Raw genomic sequence first — 26,440 nt, 5'->3', positions numbered from 1 at the left:
TCACCACAGCTTTTCTAAATGGTGAGTTAACTGAAAAAATCTACATGGAGCAGCCAACTGGTTTCCAATCTAATAATAATAAGTTATGTTTGCTTAAAAAATGTATATATGGCTTGAAACAAGCAAGCCGGATGTGGAACATTAAAATACACACATTGCTTGCTAAAAACGGATTCTTGCAAAGTAAATGCGAACCATGTGTGTATGTTAAGAAAAATGAGACTGAGGACATAATTATAGCCTTATTTGTAGATGATTTTTATGTTTTTCACAATAATTGTATCGAGACAGTTACATCATTGCTAAAACAGCACTTTGAAATACGCCATCTTGGTACTTTAAAAAATTGTTTAGGCATGAATGTTACTAAGTACAATAATGTAACTGTTTTAGATCAGCATGATTATATTAAGAGGCTGCTTGAGCGCTACAACATGTCTGACTGTAAACCAGTGTCAACTCCATTACCTGTAAATTATAAATTAGAAAAGTCCAACAAGCATTTAGATGACAATGTTTATCAGTATAGGCAACTACTAGGCTCGCTTATGTTTTTGTCCGTTTGTACTCGCCCAGACATTTCATACGCGTGTAGCCAGTTAAGTCAATTCAGTACATGTTTTGATGAAAGCCATTGGCGGACTGCAAAGCGGGTATTAAGGTACTTAGCCGGTACTATCAATTATGGCCTTTATTTCGAAAAAGATAAGAACTTTGAAATAAACGCTTTTGCGGACGCTGATTGGGCTAATGACATAACTGACCGCAAGTCGTATACTGGTTTTGTAGTTAAACTTGGTAATTGTGTCATCAACTGGGAAGCCAGAAAACAGCGATGTGTCGCTCTTTCTAGTACAGAAAGTGAGTTTCTTTGTATTTCTGATGTTTGCAAGGACATATGTTTTATTAAGAATTTCTTGTCGGAAATTATTGATAAACAATTTAATGTCAATGTATTCAATGACAATCAAAGTGCACAGAAATTGTTGTTAGTCAAGGAGTATTCCCATAGAAAAACTAAACATATAGACTTGCGGTACCATTTTGTTAAAGATTTGATACATGAAGGCAATATTAGTGTTAAATACTTGTGTACTGATGAAATGATAGCCGATGTGCTTACAAAACCATTGTGTGTGCAAAAGCATTTAAAATTTGTAAAAGGTCTGAAACTGAAATGCATAACTGAAAACTCGCATCCATAGCTGTTGTTACTTGTTATGTTTTAGAGTCACCATACTAGTTAGTTTCTATTTCATGTTGTTCAGTATACTTGTTCAATATTCTATCATGTTGTAAGATTATCCAATGTACAGCATAAGGAGGCGTGTTAAAAATTGTCTGTGTAGTCTACTCTCTTTGATCGCTGCTCTCAGCCCATGCAGCCGTAAGATTGTGTCGTCCCCTTTTTACATTTATTTTATGTTTTACTCAGCCTATAAAACTTATACAAATATATTTTAATGTTTTCAATGATATAAAAACTAGATATAGTGGTGTGTTAATTTGTTACGATTAATACAGACTCATATCATAACTTGGTGTTGCTCATTCGTAATCTCGGCTAGTCCCTCGTCTGCTTCCCGTGTGCTCCTTATATTCCTAACACGGACAGTGGGCACTCGCTTTGGGTGTCGGCGGGCCGGATCGGAACGAGTCGCGGGCCGGATTTGGCCCGCGGGCCGGGGTTTGGAGACCCTTGGTTTAGAGTAACAAGCCAAGACATAATACTTTCACTGCCAGTGACCCGCTACCTAGGCAGGTTCTCTAGTCTTAGGCGCTTTTCGCTACAAAGCGGAAAACGCATATTATCAGCTTCGCTTGTAGCTCGTGCTGGCAGTGAATATGCCAACTGATATGACAGCTTGGCCCGCAACTCAGCAAAGCCAATACTTAAACTTTGACAGGGATTTTTCACTATTAAAATCCCTGGTTGTCTCAGGACAACGCGGGTACTGGGTACTGGGCGGGAAGGATTATCATTTCGAAGTTTGTGCAGCTAATATAATTGAAATAGAACTTCACTTACAGGTAAGTTCGTTTAATTTCCAATTATTATTACGCTGCACAAACTTCTTCAATGATAAGTAACTTGTAGATGTTTAGAGATAAGTATTCAAAGTTTGTTTTGGCTTTGTATTACAATAATGAAATCAATGATTAATGATTTCATTTTTAAAGTAGGTACCTTTCTTTTTAGTTATCATCAACTATTTTCAATATATATGTATATTTAGTTAACAACATTATTTAGAGATCTAGTGATCATTATAGATATAGAAATCATTATTTCATCAAACTGCCTGTCATATGATAATTGAAACAAAAATTAATTTGTTTCTTATTAATAGGTATTTCATTAGTACCACCAAGTACCACTTAAAACTCAATTATTATAGGACTATCAAAGAAATCAAATGTTAGCATGAGATGCAATTTTTAACGAATTCAACAACTATAAGCAACTCTTGACAGTGTGTTGCTGCTTACAACCTTTAGTAACACTTATTTTCTCATTAACTAGATAGTAAGGATATATCTTTATATAATTATTGGAATTAGATGGAACTATGATTATGAAATTGAGCAAAATTATTAGAAGTGTCATGTTTTCTTCCATCAATATTAACTCCTAAACGATTTTTCTGCTTGTCAGCCTAAGCAGGAGTTGGTGTCCCAACGCATAATGGGTTAAATGAGTGGTGAGATTCAAAAATATCAACACCACTATTTTTTAAGAGTAGGACTTAGTCCATCTACAAATCGTTAGGGAAGAGATTTTTTCTCTGAAATAGACAGAGTTTTATTGCTTGAGATGTATTAGGTATAGAAATTAGGAGTTAACATGCAATTTTGCATGAGGTTTTTGAAGGCAATAAAATATAACCACTAATAATTTAACAATCTACCATCACGAATATTATCATTCATTTATATATAGCTAACCAATGTTTGGCTTAAGCAACCTTACAAAATTTCAATTTAGTTTTATCCTGAAAAATTAATTTTGAAGGTAGCAAAGGTTACTGTAATTTATAAAGTCATAAAGGTCTTTATCAAAAATCAGAATAAAGTTTCATATAAATTACAGGGTTTGCACGTTGTGTACAATCACAATGGCTGATAAAAGAAATAAAGTAATTTTTTACTTTTTCTGTCTGTATACCTAATGAAAGATTTTCATTAGTTGGTGACATTGTTTATAAGTAATTTAAGACTGATTAAGGTATCAGCTCACACTTTAATGTTGAGGTGGGTGTAATCTAAAAAACGTTCTTCCTAAAATGTTCAATTGTATCATTTGAGGAGAGCCTATTCCCCAATAAAAAACCCAAGAACAGATTTACAGAAAATTACACTTCTATACCTAGCATAAGTAATGCTTTAAAACGGCAAGCACTTCTGGAACAGATACCATAAAATAATTAATGTAATTATTTTCACAAAACATACACCAGTATTTCAAGTGTTTAGGTATCATGCTGCTTGACGGTGTTGGGCGCAAGGGATTACACCATACTGTTGGCCTCACCAATCAGAAGTTCCTCCTGTCTCCTCCTCCTCTTCCCTGCTCGTTCAGAGATGGCTGATGGCACTCCCCGGATAACACTGGGGTAACCAGGATAAGACGCTGTTGAAACTTGAAACCGGTTAATAGAATAAGTTTATTTAATTGAGAGCTGGGGCTCTAATCTTTACAATTATATACTCATACATACATATACTCATAAATATTTTGTAAAACTGAGTAGTTTCAGTGACCGCACTTCTGGTTTTCCTATAACTTTAATACCTTAGATTTCATTTCAAATTAAAGGAAAGCATAGATAAAATATTTTTTATATTCATGAAAATGTGAAAGCATCTACTTATGTAGAAAAAACATCTGGGTTACTTCACCAGGATATATGTGTAGCGTTCACATATTTCATCTGCACGGCTACCAATAACTCGGTAGGTATATGAAGTTCCAAAATGTTGCAAGACATTTCAAATTTAATTTGTATTAAAACTCTAATATCCCAAGTTATCACTTAATCAGCTTATAACATTTATAGCACAAATATATCATTGAACTAGAATATTGTAATGTCTTTTTTCACACCACTGCAAAATGTTCCTAGACATAAAAAATACAGGATTTAATTTCACCTATTCGGTTTATAAATAATTGTGATAGCTGTGTTGTCTTCTCTCAGAAGCATCTCACAATCTGGTAAACCGGAAAGAAAGTCTTTAAACATAAAAGACCACCATAAGCTGAATAAATTTAATGTAATATATATTCTTTTTGACTCCTTCCATAATCCAACAGCTAACTCATTTCTAATCGGCCGCCCCAGCGTGTCAATAAACTATTACTGTAAGTAAGTAAATATCTGCAGAAAGTATATTTATAAATCTTTATTTTAATAAGCCACCAAAAAATGTCACACTAGGTTTCCTTAAAATATATTGAATTTAGTATAAGTATGTAAGTATTTTTGTCTTTTCAGCTCTTTAACCCTTAAAGCGTTTGTGTAAACATACACATAGCCATATTCATTAGCCAAACTTATACTATAACTATACAAACAACCAATTTGTATTAGCAATGTACCAATTTATAAAGGGCTTTATCTTTTGATTAACTTTGATTTTTTACCTTAGTAGGTAAAGAAATAAATCTATATAGTAGCCAGCTTTCTGAGGTACTAAGGAAAGGAGGTACTAGTTCCATTTGATTATAACTCCACATAGGTAATGGTACCAAGACTATAATTAAGTGTATCCGGTATAAGTACCTACATAGTATAACATTTGTTATAAGGAGTATCAACAATAGATATATCTATCATCTAAACAGTGTGTGTGTGTATGTGATCTTAAACACTTCATAAAAGGTCTGGCACATATATCTAGCTAGACAGATATCTAGTTTAATAGTCTAGGTATGTTAGGACTAAAAACTGAAATCTAATCTTTCCACATGAAACAGATATGTTTTCTACCTTCAAGAAATCAAGTAAAAACATCTTGGAGCTAAAACCGCTCAGTTGCACTACCTAAATGTGCTTATGTTAATATATGGATCTTGCCTTGCTTTACCTATAAAGTGAACATTATTTTATAAGGTCATCATAGGCATATATTTGTACACACAGTATATACCACAGTCACATATTGTTCTAGTATTCGACTATAAATTTCACAGAAGTGATCATATTTCGGAATACTTGTAGGTGTTTTATAATCCACCCTATTATCAGGTAGGACATGAGCAATGTCTCAGTGCTGTTGGCAAGGAATATGTGACAATATCCCCTGGCTACTGGCAGTGAACGCACCTAGTGTAGTACGCCAAGGTTGCCAAGTGCGAATATCAAACAGAGATGTCTAGATTAACACTAAAATGATTAGCACAGCCATTTTATGCAGTTAGAAACAGAGAATAGCGCTCCAGAATGCATATGCACAGCATAACCAAGTACAGTTAGCAACCAGTTGGCTAGTTATAACACTCCAACGCACAGCACTAACACAAACAGCTCGGTATCCAGATATAAATAACATAAACAAATCATATTTTTTACCTGATTATAATTAATGTTCCTTTTCGGAATATTATGTGTATTAAATAATTAACCGAATGCTGGCACTATTGGAGAGCGAGGCTTACATATGGATACCGAGCGATATCTACTTCTGGACGCCGTTGGCGGAGATAGGGATCTAGATGATGCGGAATTGCAGGCGGGCGCGACTATGCGTTCAGAAATCTGATACAAAATTTTGAATTCTTGTTGAATAATTTTAACTTTTTACTCTGAATACTTAACATGGCCAGAGGCTGTATGGTTACGCCTACTACAAGTTATTTATCATTTCGAAGTTTGTGCAGCGTAATAATAACTTATTAGAAGTCTAATAAATAAATTTGAAGTGGATCTTGCTGACTTTGCTACTATATGACTCATATGGTAGCAAATTTATTTCCACCTTGGGCGTTAACACTTTGGCGAGCAATAGAAGCCTATGGAGGAACCTGGTCGTCAACAGAAGAACATGATGTCACGATCCTCAGCATTGAGGGAACGACTGAAGAAGAAGACAGCACATACCTTTAATGATCCACTCCCCGTCATAGCCGGCACTCCCTCCAATGGCGATATATTTGATGGGGAAGTTATTGGCATCATTTATGTTGAAGTGGAAGTTGTTAATATAGGTGTCGTAGCTGGAGCGCGTAATGAGCAGCCAGCCCGTCGTGGAGTTCCAATGGATCACGTATTCTGCCCACTTTTCTTTGCCCAACAAAGATCTGCAATTCGTTTTATAATGTAAGTAACTGTCAATAGTAGGTATTTTATACAATCGTGATATATTAGAGAGCTTTTCAGAGCCCATCAACGTGCACACTAGCGCCACTGCTAAATAAACGCGATTGTTTAAATTTAACGAAATATATTTAAAAAGGGGGCCGCTACGTAATACTGTATTTTGTATTTAAGTACATTTTGAATACACCAAACTAGTTTTTATGTTGCTGGATTCGTCGATCTCAGATGAATTTTAAACATAGGGGGCACTTTTGGGGGGTAAAAAAGACAATTAAAAAACAAAGTTTTGCAATCTCTATCATGTTATACCGGGTGTGGCCTGTAACATGAGCAAATAATTAAAACATAGATTGTACTTACTCCTCAAACGGTGACACTTTTGTTCAACAACTTTTAAAAATTATGAAGTATTTAGACTCCCTATTTTTCACACAAAATAAATATTATCTTCAATGGACGCCATCGCCACGCCATATCATTGTGATTGACGTTGCTTGTCACGCCTTAAACATAACAAAATTCGCAAAACATTGCGTCTTAGAATAAACTTTAAAGTGTATTAAAAATCAAACCCCAAGTTATTTTTAAAAGTCGCTGAACAAATGTTGGTCAATATGAGGAGTACAGCATACCGTTTAATTTTTTGCTCATATTACAGGCCACACCCGGTATATCAAATGAAAGAGCTCATTGTGGGAATCTCAAAAATATTTTTTTATAATTTTAAGATAAATAGTTAAGAAGTATTTTAAGAAAAGGGAAAAAATACCATGGGCCCTTTATCTCCGAAACTACTGGGTCTAAAATTAAAAAAAAATACACAGAATAGGTCTTTTATCTATCAGATGACAGAAAAACCTATTAGAAATGTGCAGTCAAGCGTGAGTCAGACTTAAATACTTAGTTTTTGTACCGACCCCTACGTATTTTTTAAAGACATTTCACTCACTTTTTTCACAAAAAAAAAACATTGTTAAAAATTGTGTAATGTACGGACCCTTGGAACGCGAGTCCGACTCGCACTTGGCCGGTTTTCCCTGTACTTGTAGTGTAAGAAGAGTAGTAGTGTAGTGTATTGAGGCCCATTTACATGGTGCGAGTTTCTCGCCTCGACCATACGATTATCGTAGCACGAGAAAAAATCTTCCAAATTTCATTCGTTCTCAGGTCAACGGGAAGTACCCATTAAATTTTGATTCCCTTGGGAGGGTCGAAAGTCGCAATTACGTTTTTTGCGGCATAAACGGACACAAATGTTTCTCGTTATCTTAATAGAAGTTTGATTTTTTCACAGCTTCAAGGGAATGTATATGTATATCTGAATATTTTCAACTCGATACCTCTGCGCGTTCCTGAGATAAAGGGTCTTTAGAGACAGACGGACAACAAATTGATACTGTAAGGAGTATAATGGTTCCGTTTTTTCCTTTTAACTCACCCTAAAACATGACTGTAGTGTAGTAAGAAACGTTTTCTTGTTACAAGCTTTTATTTAGTTTCACCTGACCGTTGTCTGTCTGTCTGTGTGTGTAATCAAATCTTGCAAGTTAAATTTGATCCACTTCCCGATTTCCGATTGAGCTGAAATTTTGCATACATACGTAAGTCGGGTGACAATGCAATATTATGGTGTCATCGAGCTGATATGATGATGGAGACCGGAGGTGGCCATAGGAACTCTGTGATAAAACAACGAAACTTAATTGTGTTTGGGGTTTTTAGAATTGTCTCGATGAGTATTAGTTGCCTGTGGAAAAAAAAGTACAGTCGGCGATAAAAGCTTGTATCAAAAATGAAATTTTTGCCAAAAACTTATTTTTAAATTATCACAATGAACAATATGTATAAATCGTATGGTGCTTTTAATACGGCCATACGAGCACAATAAGCTTTAAGGCATATTTCTTCCCTGCTAGTAGGAGAGATCAAAGTGAAACTTTTCTGTTCTAGGGCACTATTTTTTTTTTACTTACAATTTTTTTAGCTTACCGAAATATAATAATTTCCTCATAGGGGTGATGTGAAAAGGATTATTGTGTCACAATGGTATCAAAATTATTTCCACCATGGGCGTTAACACTTGAATCCCTCACTGCGCTCGGGTTTCTATTCGAGGATCCAATATACGCCCTCGCCGTAAATTATGTCATTTTGGTCCCTTGTGACACAATCTACATTTTTTTATGTTAAATAACATTACATTTTAAGATGTGGCGGTATTGCACACTTTACGAATATGTTTCTTACGCATATGCATAGTATGGAGTCCAAAACCACGGCTGATAGTGGTTGTCTTTGTATATTGAGCTGTAGCCTCTCCAGTAGTAGTCATCGATGAGCATCTGTGGAGTTATTAATTATGTGTACCGGTAGCAAACAAGCGTACGGCATGCCCTATGCCCTCGGTTAACCCCTCGAGCGGAATATTTCAAATTTCGGCGCCGCGCGGCGCGCAGCCGACAGGCAGGAAGTTTTAAATTTTATGGCTCCTCTACACGATGGGCCAACGCCGGCAACTCCAAGGGACGCATTTATGCGTTAGAGGGAGCAAGTGATATTGCTATCTCATTCTACCGTATGCCTGCGTCCCTTGGAGTGGCCGGCGCTGGCCCATCGTGTAGAGGAGCCATTAAAAAATGGCGGCCGGCGCACATCAGGCGCACATGCGGTTGTCGGAGAGCGTCCATTTCCAGGCATCTCGCCGCACGAGGGGTTAATGAGCTGTAAAGTACTGGGGGCCTAGCCGAAACGCATTTCGAAAAAAGATATGGCTAACGAATCCATAAAAATGTATGGGAATGACAGGTACCGTAGATGAGTCTGTCGAAAAATATTAACGAATACAAAAATGTTAGCCAAGTTGCAATGTTGTAACGAAACGCAAAACATTCGTTACCGGAATTCGATATCTGCCATACATTGTCTAGCCAAGTGACACTTTTGACAAGCGAAATGGATTCGTTATCGCCTCCTAGGTGTCGACACGTAGCGAGAGCTATCCCGTTGCAGATAACTTATCGAAGCACAAGAAAATGCCGTATAATAGTGTTTGTAAATTAAATTTTGTAGTAAAAAGCACACTTTAACATTATTGTGGGCGGCAAACAACGCGGAAGTCTCGCGTAGATGCAGGCACCGTCTGAAAAATCGCCTCTATTGAAACTGCTTAGGAAAGGACTGCTCTTAGCATTTATGATACGGGGTCAGATCAAAGGATTGTGGGCCGTACGCAGCATTTTACCCAAAGGATCCAATGTGACCGAGGCGCTGAATACCTACCTATAGTTACAGTGTCATGGAAAAATGGATTATGCACCCACAAATGCAACATGAAACAACGTCCCTACAAGGTAAGAGTGAGTCAATAACTTATCCCTACTATACCTACTAATACGTATATAAAATATGTTATTGATGTTAAAATAACTTCTTATGTGTTCCTGTTACGTCTTCAAATATAAACCGATGAACGGTGTAGATTAAATTTGGTACCCATTGTGGTATTCATAGGTTTTAAGTATGAATAATATATTTAAAGTAAAGAGCTTGTTAATCAACATGAGTTTTATTCAGATCCATTATTGCAAGTCATAGATAATCTATATTCTATTTAAGGCCGCTACACACTTATTAACTTAAGTATGATTCACACTTATAACATCCTTTCCTTTCCATAAACACAAAAGTTACATTAATCATTAAACATTATTTTCATTAACACTTAGAAAGGATGTCACTTGTTAAATTCCAAAACATTAGAATAAGAATAAGAATAAGAATAAGAATAAGAAACCATTTATTGCAACACAAAAAGCACACTGGTTACATAATATAAAAGATTTACCAAAGAATTTGTGCGGCAAAAGGAACGGGCTCAGCATACGCCGCGTCAGTCATTTCATTAGAAATTGCCTGCGCAGCGCTGATTTTCAGTCCGTCCCCTTCACTGAACCACATTGTCATTTATACGGGTTAGTGGAAATTTACTTGTATGTACAGCCAAAGCATAAAACAAAAAAAAAGAACTACGAAGATAACACATCTAGTCAAAGTAGGTAACAATAGTTTTTAAGTCTTGTTATTTAAATACTTTTTTTTTTAACGGTTACGGTTATTATTCTAATTGATAGTCCTTAAGGTAACCTGGTCTTTTGATTTGTCTACCAGACCTTGAGAAAGTACTAAGCACAGGCATAACATCATTAAAAGAACTGGACCTGGACACATTTCCAGAACCATGAGCCATATCTACATCATTAGGCAAATCTGTTACCCTATCATTATTTATTACAATGTCATCATAGTCCAATTTGTTTTCTTTATAAGTCCCACCTTTAATTAACATGTACCTATTCCTTTTTATAATATTTCCATCTTCATTTTTTATATGATATGATCTGGGACCTGGAGCCTTTCCTACTACTATGCCACTCTGTAAGGGCTTGATGTTACTTTCATTTTGTATTTTTACTTTATCTCCTACTTCCAACTGCGGTAAGGCTCTAGTTTTCAGATCATAATACATCTTTTGTTTTTGCTGATTTTCAGTCAATGAATTTTTATAATTAAGATCCTTTTTACAATCATTTCCAGTTACACAAGGTATTATTGTCTTTACTTTTCTTTTGTATAATAACTCACTAGGAGTTAAGTTGGAATATACTGGAGTATTTCTATACATAAGCAATCCTAAATTTATGTCTCTATTAGTGTATATCATCTTCTTCAGCATATGCTTTACAGATTGTATATAACGTTCGGCTAATCCATTTCGTTGATGGTGCTTTGGACTAATAATTTTGTGCTCAAATGTCCACTCATTGGCAAATTTCTTAAATTCATGGCTGGTAAATTGAGAGCCTGAGTCTGAATACAATATGTCACATACTCCATGTCTTCTATTTAATTTGTAAGTAAGTAAGTAGACATGCTTGTAGTGTGTAGATAGGGAAATTGTTTGCCTAGGTCAAACCTACCAACCTACTCAACTTATCTCATTAATATTCCATATTTCTAGAAATAAGATTGATACCTGCCTCCGCACTTCCGCAGTCAAACTATGTAGTTTTGTGGGCTTAATTGCTACATCTAACTGTTTATTGTTATTCTTATAAATAAAATAATAAGATCATGACTATAAGTAAGTATTAGCTATTGTAAGATCTTAACCCTCTGGTATATTTTGCAATAGACTACAACCATTGTACACTGTAGATGTCTTTCATTTAGAAGCAGCACATGATTAAAACCCCACTACTTTTGTAATGAAATGATTTAGGTATTAGTAATATTGGGTAAAGTCTTAGTATGAAACAAGTTGTTTTAAAATTTGTTTCATGTATTCAGATGTACTTGCAGAGAGTATAGTTATTGTTTCATAGGCTTATGAATAACATATGTTGTAAAAGCAAATAAAACACAAATAAGTAGGTATGAACTGAAACATTATACTTAATCATTTTTGCATCACACATTTTTCTAACCTATTTGGCCGCACTAAGTCTGTAGTTGTCCCAATACTCTTCACACTGAAATACTTGATTTAATATTTCGCACCTTGTTTTATGTATGTTCTGAATTAGGTAGTTCGCTTTTGTTGCGGGTTCCGATTTTGAGAGGTCAACTTTGGGACCATCGTTCACGATTCGTGCCCGAATATAGTTGTCATCTTGCTGTTTTCGATTAGTTCACCAGTGTTTCCAAAGGATTTATCATTTGTATCTTGATTCCAATAAACAGAGAGCCAATTTTAATGACCATTCTGCAGACAAGTAAGTATTGTTCATTACATGCCCTTGGGTTACAATATCTTATGGGACGTATTTGTTAAGCTGCGATAGCATCAATCTGGTCTTATCTTCAACTGAAACTCAATTCTGTTCGCGATTTAGACTTAATAAAAGCACGTTTCTTTTAATATCTGAATAAATTAAGGTATTCATGAAACACAAGTCACACATTTTTGCGTTTAGAAACTTCCACATTATTATAAAGCCGGTAATTCTATATACGCCACGCCTCTAGCCGCGTCATATTCGCGTCTAAAAATCAAATGGATTGATCGCGCCCGTTCCGCGCCGCGCCGCGCCGCCGCCGCGCCGCTTCGCCATCGCGTCAAATTCGCTCACCTAGGACACTTCCATATGCAACAACGGTTTGTTTTCTCCGTGCCGCGTCTCGCCGCGCCGCCGCCGCGCCGCGCCGCGCCGCGCCGCCCGACATTCGCGTGCAAATCGCGCCGCGCCGCGTTGGCAACGAGATCGCTTACGTAGGACACTTCTATGGGTATCAAAGGATTGATTTAGCCGCGCCGCGCCGCGCCGCGCCGCGTTCGCGCGTTGTTCGCCTACGTAAGACGTAGCGTAAAGCTTTACATTTGTCAATTCCTAAGTGTGCATAATGAATTTTCTGCAAAATTTCAGGTCTTTTACTTTTAGGTATTACTATCTGACTTCCCTTGCAAATCAGTCCCTTATATTCTGTCAACTCATCTCTGTAACTATAGTATATTTTAGCCTCATTCTCAATGTCATTCTTACTGTTGGGCCATCCATTTAATATGTATTTTAATACACACTGTAACTCTCTGTCCTGTCTAGTCTCATCTGTCATTTCCTGTAATTTCCTATCTGTTATTCTTACACTCTGCACTACCATAGCAACATGAGCCTCTAGATCTGTTTCATATGTCGGTGTAGTGTCATTTAAATATGACCTACTCAAGTGGTCCGCTACTAACAATTCTTTCCCCGGTTTATATACTACCTGGAAACTATATGGTTGTAATGCCATTTTCATTTTTTGTAATCTAGCTGGGCATTTATTAAGCGGTTTGGCAAAAATTGAAACTAAGGGCTTGTGATCCGACTCTACAATAAACTCTTGCCCATATACATACTGATGAAACTTAGTACATGCAAATAAAATTGCCAAGCTTTCTTTTTCAATCTGACTGTACATTTGTTCAGTTGGTGTCAATGCCCTAGATCCATAAGCTACTGGTTTATTATTCTGTAGAATCACACAACCTAATCCATCTTTTGACGCATCTACACTCAAAGTTATAAGGCTATCTATTTCAAAATATGCTAACACTGGTGGTTTACATATCAGTTCTTTCAGTCTATCATAAGCCTTTTGTTGTGAGTCTGTCCATATAAATGGTACATCTTTTTTATTTAATTGTCTCAAAGGTGCTGTCACCTCGGACACATTGGGTATGAATTTTGACACATAATTAATCATGCCCAAAAAACGCAACAATTCTTTATGAGTACTAGGTTCTTTCATTTCTGTAATAGCTCTAATTCTGTCACTGTCTACTTTCATTTCTTCTGTTGTGAGAACATGCCCTAAATACTTTACTTCTTGTTTTTTGAATTGACACTTTGCTCTGTTAAACTTTATTCCATACTCTTTTGCTTTTTCAAACACTTGCTTTAAAATTTGGTCATGTTCACTCTCTGTCTGTGCATGAATTAGTATGTCATCTATGTAAATTTCTACATTTGGAATGCTACCTAAAATACTACTGAACACTCTTTGAAATACTTCTGGACTGGACGCTAACCCAAATGGCAATCTATTATAAAAATATCTCCCATAAGGGGTGTTAAATGTTGTCAACTCTCGACTGTCTTCCGACAAACTTATTTGAAAAAAATCCTTTATTGGCATCGAATGTGCTGAAATATTTACTACCTTTCAATTTAGCTGTTATCTCTTCTAGGGTCGGGATTTGAATATGTTCTCTCTGTATTTGAGTATTTAAATACTGAGGGTCTAAACATATACGCAAAGATTTGTCAGGCTTCCTTGTCATTACCAATGAACTAACAAATTCTGTGGGTGTCTGTACTTTGGAAATAATTCCTTTTCTTTCTAAACTATCTAATTCCTTTTTTAAATCTGTCATTAATTTAAAAGGCACATGTCTACAAGACTCTATTTTACCTGTAGCACCCTCCTTCAACTTTATTTTGTATTCATATTTTTTTATTTTTCCAATCCCTTTAAACAACTCTTCATAATTTTTTATATCTATTTTTTCTGTCACAGCCTGTACTTTTCTTTCTACTAATTCTAATTCTTCCAATGTAGGCAAACCTAATACTGGCACATAATCATTCTTACATACCTGGAAGTTTATAACACATTCTTTGTTTAATATAGACTTCAAGTTAAGTTCACCAACTTGAAGTCTATATTAAACAAAGAATGTGTTTACACTTCAAGTTAAGTTCACCAACTGTAGAAATACTTTCTTCACTATAATTAGTCAAATGACAATTTGATTTTTCAAAGTGAAATATGTTCATTTTGTGGCATAAAGATCTGGGTATTATATTGCAAGCAGCTCCACTATCAAGCTTAAATTTGAAATCTTTATTCTGTTCCACAAAATGGACATTTTCATACCAACTACTACTTTTACTTTTCTTATTGCTAACCGTTGAAATGTCTATCTCTTGTGAATCACTGTCACTCGTGCCTTGGTCTTCAGGATTTGTATTACCATAATACTGTACTCTTACTGTACCTATCTTATTCCATCTGCACTTCCTAATAAAATGTCCCAGCTTGCCGCATTTGCTGCAAGTTTTTCCATACGCCGGACACTTATTCCTTTCATGACTGTAGCCACACCTGTAGCACTCTGCATGTCTGCTTTCTTGGCGATGGTAGGTAGATCCACTTGAACTGCCTTTACTGCTACTGGCTGATGCTTGCTGGCCTTGATGGTGATGGTAAGTCGATCCACTTGAACCGCCACCTTTACTGCCACTGGTTGCTGCTTGCTCTTTTCTTGCTATCGGTTTCTTCTTAATGACCTGCACCTCTGTTTTTTCTACTGAGCTTTTTCCTTGTATTTGTTTGACTTGTTCATTAGCTAGCTCAGCTGCTTTACATATATTGGTCGCTTTCGTTAGTGTCAAATCAGGTTCCCGAAGTAATCTATCTGTCAGTTTCTTATTGAAGACGCCTGATACTAGCTTATCTTTTATTAATCTATCTTCTAGTGTACCAAAGTCACATTCTTTGGCCAACTTTTTCAATTCTGTTAAGTAATTGTCAAAATTCTCACCCTCAAGTTGATTCCTGGTGAAAAATATGTGAGAATTTACACTTTCATTTTTTCGAGGTATGTAATAATTCTCAAACGCCGCAATAACTTCAACATATGTAGCTGATTCTTCAAGATTGAGCGTGTTGTAAATATCTATACAAGCCTCGCCCATGCAGTGTAGCAATAATGCTACCTGTACTTGATCATCCTTCTTGTCAGCTCCGCTTGCTTTTCTATATAACTCAAATCGTTGTTTCCATTTTTTAAAATCATTGTTGTTTAGTTTTTCTGGTGGTTTTAGTCCCACAACGCCATGCTCTACTGCTCCTTCCGCCATTTTCTCGCTTCTTTTATTCTTTCTATTTTTCTTGTAATGACTCGTTTCTTGAAATCTTCATTTGTTTTCTAATATTTGATCTTCTATGCCTTCTATGCCGCAGCGCCATGTGGTATTCATAGGTTTTAAGTATGAATAATATATTTAAAGTAAAGAGCTTGTTAATCAACATGAGTTTTATTCAGATCCATTATTGCAAGTCATAGATAATGAGATAATCTATATTCTATTTAAGGCCGCTACACACTTATTGACCGAAGCGAAGCGAAGGTCTACGTTTTGACTCGGGCATTTTGCTTTCGTATGTCCGGATGTTCTCCTCTACAGGTCGCAATTCTTAACCGATTCTCGTGAAATTTTGTGACCGAATTTTATGACTAAATAAAATTTTTTTGTCAATCCGGTTTTTGGAAATTTTAAAAAATGGCGGAGTCGTGATACCTGGCGCCTAAACAAATAGTCGTATCGATATCATAAGACTTTTTTCTTTTTGAAACATGTTTACAGAGTTAATAGCAAAAAATGCAGAAAAAAGTTATCGCTGGTTTAGGCGGTATTTAGATATTTAATTTTAACTAATTTTAATTTGAGAAGGAGTAGCTAAATTTCGTCAACCCATCTAAGAACTATTTGGCTCAGTTTGTAAACGTTCGCTTTTTCTGTTTGCACAGAGGGTCTGGGTTCGATCCCCAGTAATTGTATGCTGGGATATTATAACTTTTTGTATTTTTTTACACATAAATTTCGTATTGTTTTTCTTTAATTTACTATACACCGTGTTTTTATTGAATTCCGTTAACTTCGGGGTATAGTTAAGTACGTTTATAAGAACTAAATGGCATAGTTAATTTTCAAAAAAAAAATTTTTTTTTGTTTTCTTTTTTCTTTTTTTTTTTTGTTTAAAAAGTAATTAAATGTAGCATATAGCGTTGTTGTAACACGGGCATTACATTTAACTCAACCAAACAATTGAAATCTGTGACATATCAATGTCATTTCGTACATCAATCGACCGAGATTGTACTTAAGTTTAGTAGCAAATGTATGAACTCATTCTAAACACTAATCAATATGTAAGCCGGCCCTAAGGCAAGTGTACACGCTTGTAGAGGCCTTATAGTAAAAAAATAAATTATGGATTATCTCCGAAATGGACTTAATTAGAACATCGGTGTCTTTGAGAAAGTTACTTGATTTAAGCTCAGGAATGCACCCTTGAAATTAACGGAAATCAAAAAAAACACGGTGTATTTAAAGCTCTTAGCACCATGTTATTTCAAGCTCTGCTCGCGAGGTCTACAGCTCACAGAGCCACTAGTTAACTTAAGTATGATTCACACTTATAACACCCATATGCACACTGGCAAGCACTTGTTCTTCAATAGGAAAGTGAATTGAATGTGTAAAGGCAAAGGTATATAGGTAAAGGCTTTACAAATATAGATAAAGACTCGGGAACAAATGTTCTTCACACAAATAAATGCCCTTCCCGGGATGCAGAACCATCACCTTTATAGGCAAGGTCACTAACAACTAGCAATATTGTAGTGTCATCCCATTTTCTTAAATTGATTTGAAAGGGACGAGACTACAGTGTTGCCACTTTTTAATTTCTACAATTTCTTGTCGGACTGTACAGTAAGCTCAAAAAGCCTTGTATTGTGGGTACTTAGATAACTATTTATAGATGGTCAAACCAATTTGTCAGTCAGTAAGAACCAGGAAAACTATACTCATACTTATCTTTTGGGTGCTAGTACTAGAATAAGACAAAGCTAGTATGATTCTCTCTGTCTTTGTTTGAAATGAGACAGTCCTTTGACAAACTATACTTAAATACATAGACAACACCCATGACTCAGGTACATCATCAGGTATCTGTGCTCATTACACAAACAAATTTTCTTACCGGGGATTCAAACTCAGGATTAATATCAGCTTAACCGGCAGGGTCACTAGTCACTACCCACTAGGCCAGACCGGCTGTTGTCATACATATACCAATTATCAACCATATTAATTAAACTTGTTTCATATTATGAAACATATTATTGTATTAAGTATATGACTTCCTTTGGCAGGCAGGTACAGTCAGCTGCAGAGAAAAGGTACCACCCCTGCATACCAACTTCTATGTAGTGGTGGTACCTTTTCTCTGCAGCTGACTGTACCTACACACTATATAAAAATTGCCTTAACATGTAAGTTACTGGCTGTTCATATTTAACCTTTCGTGTGCTCCTGTCAAAAATTTATCATTTATATATCAATCATAATTAATGCATTTTTAAGTTGAATATAGGTAAGTACATGGGAGCAGATCTGCTCCCATGCGGATGAAAGAAGAGTGCACGCAGCGGAAATGAGAATGCTGAGATGGATGTGTGGAGTGACGAGAAAGGATCGTATTAAGAATGAATATATAAGAGGAAGTTTGAAAGTAGCTCCAGTAACGGAGAAAATGAGGAGTACTAGGTTAGCGTGGTATGGGCATGTAATGAGGAGGGATGAATGCCATATAGGCAAAAGAATGTTAGGGATGAATGTTGATGGACGGAGAGCGTATGGTAGACCCAAAAAACGATGGATGGATTGTGTGAAAGAGGATATGAGAAAGAAAGGAGTGAGTGCTGAGGAGACGAAAGACAGAGGAGAATGGAAGAGAAAAACATGTTGTGCCGACCCCTCATAACGTGGGATAAGGGCAGGGGAAAGAAGAAGAGATGGGAGCAGATCTGCTCCTAAGCATACCAAAGGTTAAGGTGGTAACCACCAAAACCACTCACTCCAATAAATGAAACAATGATTGGGTCAAAAAGTAAATTTATAGAACCAGGAAAACTTTCCTGGTTCTTACTGACTGACAAATTGGTTTGACAAATAGAGCAGTCCTTTCCTAAGCAGTTTCAATAGAGGCGATTTTTCAGACGGTGCCTGCGTCTACGCGAGACTTCCGCGTTGTTCGCCGCCCACAATAATGTTAAAGTGTGCTTTTTACTACAAAATTTAATTTACAAACACTATTATACGGCATTTTCTTGTGCTTCGATAAGTTATCTGCAACGGGATAGCTCTCGCTACGTGTCGACACCTAGGAGGCGATAACGAATCCATTTCGCTTGTCAAAAGTGTCACTTGGCTAGACAATGTATGGCAGATATCGAATTCCGGTAACGAATGTTTTGCGTTTCGTTACAACATGCAACTTGGCTAACATTTTTGTATTCGTTAATATTTTTCGACAGACTCATCTACGGTACCTGTCATTCCCATACATTTTTTATCGATTCGTTAGCGATATCTTTTTTCGAAATGCGTTTCGGCTAGGCCCCCTGATCTTTGCTCAAGATAATTCCCAGGGACACAATATTAAGGCCAGTCCAGATGGGGACAGTTTTTCGACTATCTGATTAAATTGTCTGGTCTAGTCAGGTGGTGGTGCGACTCAAACGCCAGTTTGGCACGCCGATTTTGATCGCCGTTTATGACCGATATTATCTATACGAGTAAAATGGAGGTGCGGGCGCAAGAATACCAATTTGTGACGCTAGTATTCGCGTTTGGGGGCATTTTGTTAATTTAGAGCGCTCAAATGTCACCATAAATCTATGCAAAATTGGTGGTTAAATTGGAGATTGAACCCAATTTCCCAGCGCCGTGTCTTACAGACACTGCTTATGCTGAGCGGCATCCTATTTGGTGTTTCTTTACTTATTTAATTTTGTGTACCTAATGTATGTTTTTACGACTTATAAATATTTTCGAACGAGCGAGCGAAGCGAAGCGAAGTTCTTACATTCGACTTGGATCGGCGGCTGGCTAGCGGCACGTCCCGGCATTTCGATGTTTTTAAGCTGAACTGTCAGAAGATAGTTTGATACTCAAGAACTTAAGTAAATTTGTTCTAATTTAAATGAAATTGGGTAAACGTGTAGTTGAGGGCATTATATTTTAGTGACTAAATTATGAGCAGGCTCGATTAAGGGATTATTGAGGTAGAAGAGCTTAGAAGGCCAAAAAGCTGTTTGTGAGAGGCCTAGCTATTCTGGTCAATTTATTTGCAAAAAACATGGTCGAATTTAGTATCAAATGAAAGTGCTCGGTTTGCACTTTTATAATATCGTTTTTAAATTTACCTTTTTGAAATAATTAGCAGGATAAAAATAAAATAACTAACTAACTAACTACTAACTAATATGGCTCAGCGATCCAAAGAGGATCTTGGCCTCCGAAACGAGAGTATGCCACTTTTCCCGATTCTGCGCCGTTTCCTGCCAATTATCGGCTTGAAGCTGACGCAGATCCGCTTCCACACTGTCTCCCCAGCGGTATCTGGGCCGACCTACCGGGCGGCTACCATCAGTCGGTCTTCCCAGGTACGCCCTCTTGGCAGCCCGATCCTCTCCCATTCTTAATAGGTGACCGAACCAGCGAAGTCTGTGGGATTTCATTTCGCCGATGATATTGGGTCCGGCCACCAACTCCTCGATTTCGGCGTTCTTCCGTATCCTCCACGTGCCGTTGTCTCTCTTGATAGGTCCCAGGATCTTACGAAAGATCTTTCTTTCCGCTACCAGGAGCTGACTTTCCTCTTTTTGTGTTAGTGTCCAGGCCTCACACCCATACATAAGGATTGGGCGGATAACGGTCTTATATATTCTTAACTTAGTATTTCTGCTGAGAAGCCTGGACACCAACACTTTATGGAGGGCTGCACTGCATCGCAGGGCGTTTTGGATGCGAATATTGATTTCCTCCTCCCTTGTGTTTGTATCGGGTATAAAAATAAAATAATATAAACATAATATAGGTATTTGACATTTGACAGGAAATATTTCGGCTTAGCACAGATACAGTTTATTTTAATCTCTATGATTTCTATGATGACTTAAATCCAGGGGAGGGACAGTCGTATATAAAGCACTTTATTCGAAAAAATAGCGACATCTATATTACTTAACGCTAAACTTTTTTTTAATATGCTTCACTTAATTCGACAGAACGTCTTAAAAGTCTTGTATCTAAGTCATGGATCAAACAAAAAAACATCTGTTAGAACAGATTATTTATGGACATCGTTGCCATGGAGGCGATTGTCACAAAAAACAACTTTGGTCAAATAAAACTCAAAATATTATAACACCCCATTAATTAAATATATTAATACGGGTCACTCACGGAAGTTTTGTTATTAAAACACCCCATTTATTGTCTGTACTACGACATAATTCAGATAAATAAAAATACTTTCAGTTTTACAATATTAAAAGAAACAAAGTTTTCATACGCCATCACAGTTGCTGAGAACTTTATAACCAAAAAATTTAGAAAAATTATGGCGGGTAGATTCACAACCTGATGCGTGTAATTGTGTTTCGTGGTCAATTGTGTGTTATTTCAGTGTATGATAGGTAATTTATTTACATCAACAGTCAAGTTAAAAGTATCTAATCTGTTTTCGTGTATTAATAAATATCCTGAAGCCTTTCTTCAAAGTCAAAGTTTTTTACGTTCGCAACATACTTAGACGCTATTTATGCCTCTCCCCCCCCCCCCCCCTGATATTGACGTTGATATTTCTGGTTAAGAATTACAGATGGCACTTCAAAATGGATGCAAAGTTCCACGAGAGGGCTCTCTTTGTCCTATATATTATACATACTACTTTTTGCTTAATGTCAAGGGTTCCACAGACCTAGCGATTTTTGATCCAATGCAGCCTATAGTGCGACATGAAATAGTAGAAATTGAATAAAATGGAACTCAAAAATGTCCATACTAAATTGTTGCCATGTGTAAGCATTTTACGTCAAAAATGTAACAGTTACGTAGAAAGCGGTGCTCTCATTTCATGAATCTAGTATTAAACTGGATTGGGCATGAGTGGTGGGGATAACTGACAGAACGGGATAGTCTTACGTATCTTTCAGCAGGAGTAGCAGAGAAAGCGCTATTATTGTTTGTCCTTATCACAGTCTCACATATTTTTTGTTCTTCACCATTTTTTTAGTATGGATAATGGTGGGCAACAAATAAATTCGACCAATCACAGTGTCGCATTTGCGTATGTTTTGTCCCTCACGGAGGCACGAGTATACCACTTCTATACGATCCTACCTTCTATGTCTCATTTATTTTCTACTATTTTATGTCGCACTATACGATACCTAAGTAGGTGCAACAAAGTCTATCGCTCTATAATAATTTTTGGTTAACTGCGAGTTCTCAGTTCGGGGCGAACTACTAGTCTATTTCAATTTCTATTTTATGTCACCGACCGATTTGATCATCCCGTCTGGACTGGCCTTTAACATGTACAATCATCACACGGGATTGTTATGCCATTTAGGGTTCTTGCTAAATTGGAAATTCTATAGCGTAAGTATTGAACAACCAATATAGCTAGGACCCTATAAATGGCGCAACAATCGCGGAGCGTTATGGTACAAGTACAAGCAGAGTAAAACGGCGAATGAACTTTTTGACCGACTCAAATCTGTTCACAACTATTAGACTCCGTTTTAAAATTTCGCCTTTAAATAATGACTTTTCTAATGTTGTACGCAAAGACAATCAAAACTGTCGGTCCAAAAGTTGATTCGCCCAAATAGCAGTGGTATTGTGGCTTTACAAGTGTAAGTACTAGAGCTCACGATACACGTGTTACACGCTGACACGGGTACCCGTGTTCTTAGGCCCGCCGGGCTTAAGAACCCGAACTACACGAACCCGCCCGGATTCGGAAACGTTTACACGGGTACCCGTGAACACGGGTACACGGATACACGAAATAACGGATTTTATTTACCCGCCGGTTCGTGCTGTAGCGGAGATTCGTGCTATGAAGACATACGATTGAATATGTGGGAGTTAGGAAGTTTCGATTACCTACTTTGCAGTTTTACTGGATTGATTGGTAATGTCAATAATAGGTAGGTAAGTACACTTTGTTTCAATAATCATAAGATTAAAATTAACAATATCTTAGTAACCGTTGACTTAATTGATAGGTATTTCATTTTCTTCATTGATGTAGTTTTTTGATAATTAAAGTAAACCTAAATGATTATCTAATACAAAAGTAGATAGTTATTCTTACTGAAACTACCACGAACGGAATATGTTATGTTTTCCTTTAGCAAAATCACATTTTGCTCATTGTTTTTAAGTAGCAAAGTACCCTTGTTCGAGCTGCTGAGGTGAAAAATCAATTAAATTGGTACAACACATATCAATCACATTGAACATCCGATAAAATAAAACTGCTGAACAATCGGAGCTCCTGAACCTGAATCTATATTTTATTTAAAACTTTATACATTACTTCAATCTCCCCTACACGCCAAGGACGGTTAGGCCCCCGTGTATTTAAAGGTCCGTTTCGCCGCGTACACGGGTACACGATACACGGGTACCCGGGAATACGTGCCTTAATTACACGTGTGCCCGGCTACACGTGTAGAACGGGTCAGAAAACCGTGTACGTGTAGTTCGGAAACGGGTACCGAACACGTGTACACGAAACCCGGACACGACCGCGAGCCCCAGTAAGTACCAAAGGTACTTATCCAGTTAGGACTATCATTAATCAAATTTTAGAAGAAATCATGTCATGGCCTGATGTTAGAATTGTGGCAATCATTTCAATAAATAATCGGTTGGGTAGGTACATCATGAAAAAATCAAAACTAACCTAACCATGCTGTCGCGAATAGGTTTTAGTAAAGTAAAATATAAAGAACGTGTAAATAAATAATTATAATTTCTGTCGTGTATTTTACTGTGTGTTTATTGTCATTATTTTTACCATGTAACTTGTGTCTATTTTTTATTAATTTTATTATGTTATGTGTATAATTTTAAGTGTAAATTGTTCCCCAATAAATTGCATACCCTTTTCCCTTAATTACGAACAATATGTAATAGACTAAGCTTATTGGTTGAATAAAACAATTTCTCACTCTGCACGTAACACCCACGCCTTGAGTAGGCGTGGCCTAAAGTACCTACGGTGGGGATCGCGCCGAGCGCGCCTATATATACGCGCCCACCCTGGGTGCTTGTCACTCACTCACTCATCAATAGCCACAGAGGCACCAGCCTCCCAACACTCTCCAGAGTTTTCTTATAACGTACATATGTGTTTTTATTAAACTCCAACTACACTCCCGGTAATGGTGGTAGCGGTATCAAGAAGGTAATCTGCAGCAGCCAGCCAGCGCGTTCCAGCCGTCGTGTACGGGTTCCTGACTTCGGAATCTGCGAGCCCCACAGTAACTACGCTCAACATTATGGTCCTTCGTTTGCCGAATGAAGAAAGAAACAAGTACGCGCTGAATTTTAAGTAGAACTATACTTAATTCAGGAGAACAAAGAAATAAGAAAAACGAACGCGCTGAGCCCCCGAAGTTCGCTTCGGCTCAGACCTTATCTACCAACCTTTTCCGTAACCCACCATTACCGGCTTGCCGGTGGACCGTGCAGTGTCGTAGGTTCGCCTCCACTCACGTGTCCTGGCAACTTTCGTTGCATGTGTCACATGGTGATACCATCACACTGCTTTCGAACGCTCTAGGCCTTGCACTTTAGCCATTGCGGGAGATTCAGTGCACCGAGGGATCCACGCTTAGGGGCACTGACGCTGCGCTCGGTAGCGTCAGAGCATAGGCGTTAGGCAGGTAAATTTGTATATAGTTAGGGACCCCCCGCGTGTGTCAAGTGTTGTGTTGTGTTGTGTGCGTAAAAATCAAGAAAGAAGAAGATGTCGCAAGACGGACCATCACTACGCTCACGCAAACGGGACCTGCCTGTCCCCACGCCTACGCCCTCGTCCGGCAATACTACGTCCGGCGCAACCAATACGTGGAGCAAAGGCACCAGTGGCGACCAGAAAACTAGTGATGAGAAAGAAAATGAGTCGGTACACTCAGACGAGCGTCATAACGATACAGTGGTAGTTCGCAGTCGGTCGAATACTTTAGTGCCACCCGTTGTTGCGCCGCCGCCGCGAGCGCCGTCTGTTCGCGAGTCAGTTAGGTCTGTTCGCGAATCGGTAAGTAGGGACCGCGATAGTGAATTAACCGTGCTGTTAGCAGAGCTCGAGGTTCGTAAAGCCGCTCTAGTCGTAGCCAAAGCAGAGTCCGATACTGCCAAGTTAATGCTGCAGATTGCCCAAGTTAAGGCGCAGTCTGACGGCGGCAGTGTCGAGTCCGAGGCCGAGGTACGAACTAGAAGTTGGGTAGAACGACAAGCGACGCTACAGCGCGAGATCGCGCGTAAAAACGTTAAAATCCCGCCGCCGAAAGAGACCGCGCCGCGCGCCGCGCCCGACCGGGCCAGCAAACCGCAACCGCGATTTTTAGAGGTACCACACGGTACCTACCCGCCAATGTATCACAAGCCGCCTGAGTTACCCCTGTTCGGCGGAGATATCACCGAATGGATATCGTTTAGAGCGGAGTTCGAGGACACGTCGCCCATGTTTAGTGCCGTCAATAACGTCAGTAGAATCAGACGCGCGCTTAAAGGCGAGGCCCGGACGGCCGTAAAATCGATCATGTACACTGTTCAGGATCCATACGAAATTATGGAAGCGCTAGAACGGCAATTTGGCGACCCCGAGGAAATTGTACTTACGGAGCTGCATAATATCAAACGCATGCCGCGTTTGTCTGAAGACAATGCTAATATCTCGTCGTTTGCCGCGCATATCGCGAACGCCGTCGCCACCATAAAATCATTGCGTCAAGAAAAATATTTGCACGCGCCTGAACTAGTGAACAAAATAGTGGACAAATTAAATTTGATAGTGCGTTACGAATGGGCCAAATATAGGCAGAGTAATTCGGAAACTCCCGGCTTAGCCGCTTTATCTGAGTTTCTCAACGATATTAGTACTGCAGCCAAACGCGTAAACCGCAGACCGGCTAATAGATCGCGAGCTGTAGTGAACACGGTATCTTTTGAGCACGAACCTAGGCGGTCGAGCAACGCTCCCTCTAGGGCCCGCGCCCCCGCGTTCTCCCGCGACTCTAGCACGGATTCGGAGTCAGATTTCCACGAAACTTACTCACGCGATACGAAAAGTAGTTCGCACAGTAACTCTACTATCGCCCAAATGAAGCATCGCGATAGTAATAGTAAAAAAAAACCCGCGTCAACCGGGGCTAGACCCGACTCGCAGGAATCGTCAAACTCTGTCCCGCCGCGCAATACGTGCCCTGTTTGCCGAGGGGAACACGAAGTCGACACGTGCGCACAATTTACGGCGGCGTCGATTCCTGAGAGATGGGAGATAGCAAAGGAAGTACAAATCTGTTTTAGTTGTTTAAAATCTGCGCATCGTAGGTCATTTAAATGCAAATACATCGCGTGTGGCGTAGGCCAATGCGAGGCAGGCCACCACAGGTTATTACACGGATTGAGCGCGGCCGCGTCCGCGCCCGCGAACGATAATAACACAGCGATCGCAGTAACCACTATTAGCTTCGCGTCAAACAAGCCCGCGACAACGTCTAGCGTAGGTAGAATAGGCAACACGTCTTTCGCCGGGGGGAGCGAAATCTCTCTAAACCCGCCCAAAGACGTGCCCACCGCGCAGAAATTGCCCGTAACGCGGCCCGCGTCGACGTTTGACCAAAGCAAACCTGCTCAAATTGGAGCAACCTCCCGGTGGGCTGTAGAACCCGAACAAAAGAGCGATCATAAGCCGCGATC

At 38.3% G+C, this 26,440-nt stretch overlaps 1 protein-coding gene across 1 annotated transcript in view; it reads right to left on the bottom strand.

Annotated features, from left to right (window-relative positions):
- The window catches only part of LOC134791243 (uncharacterized), a 62,271-nt gene that overhangs the window by 19,488 nt on the left and 16,343 nt on the right, over window positions 1–26,440 (bottom strand). The window contains exons 6-7 of the mRNA XM_063762224.1: window positions 8,568–8,662; window positions 6,102–6,301 (exon numbers count right to left, since the gene is read on the bottom strand). Of these exons, the coding sequence (XP_063618294.1) occupies window positions 6,102–6,301; window positions 8,568–8,662 (295 nt within the window). The remainder of the gene's footprint in view (window positions 1–6,101; window positions 6,302–8,567; window positions 8,663–26,440) is intronic.

Source organism: Cydia splendana, chromosome 6 (assembly GCF_910591565.1).
Source record: "Cydia splendana chromosome 6, ilCydSple1.2, whole genome shotgun sequence".
NCBI lineage: Eukaryota > Metazoa > Arthropoda > Insecta > Lepidoptera > Tortricidae > Cydia > Cydia splendana.
Note: the sequence above shows the minus strand (reverse complement) of the source record. Positions and strands in the feature narration are given on the sequence as shown.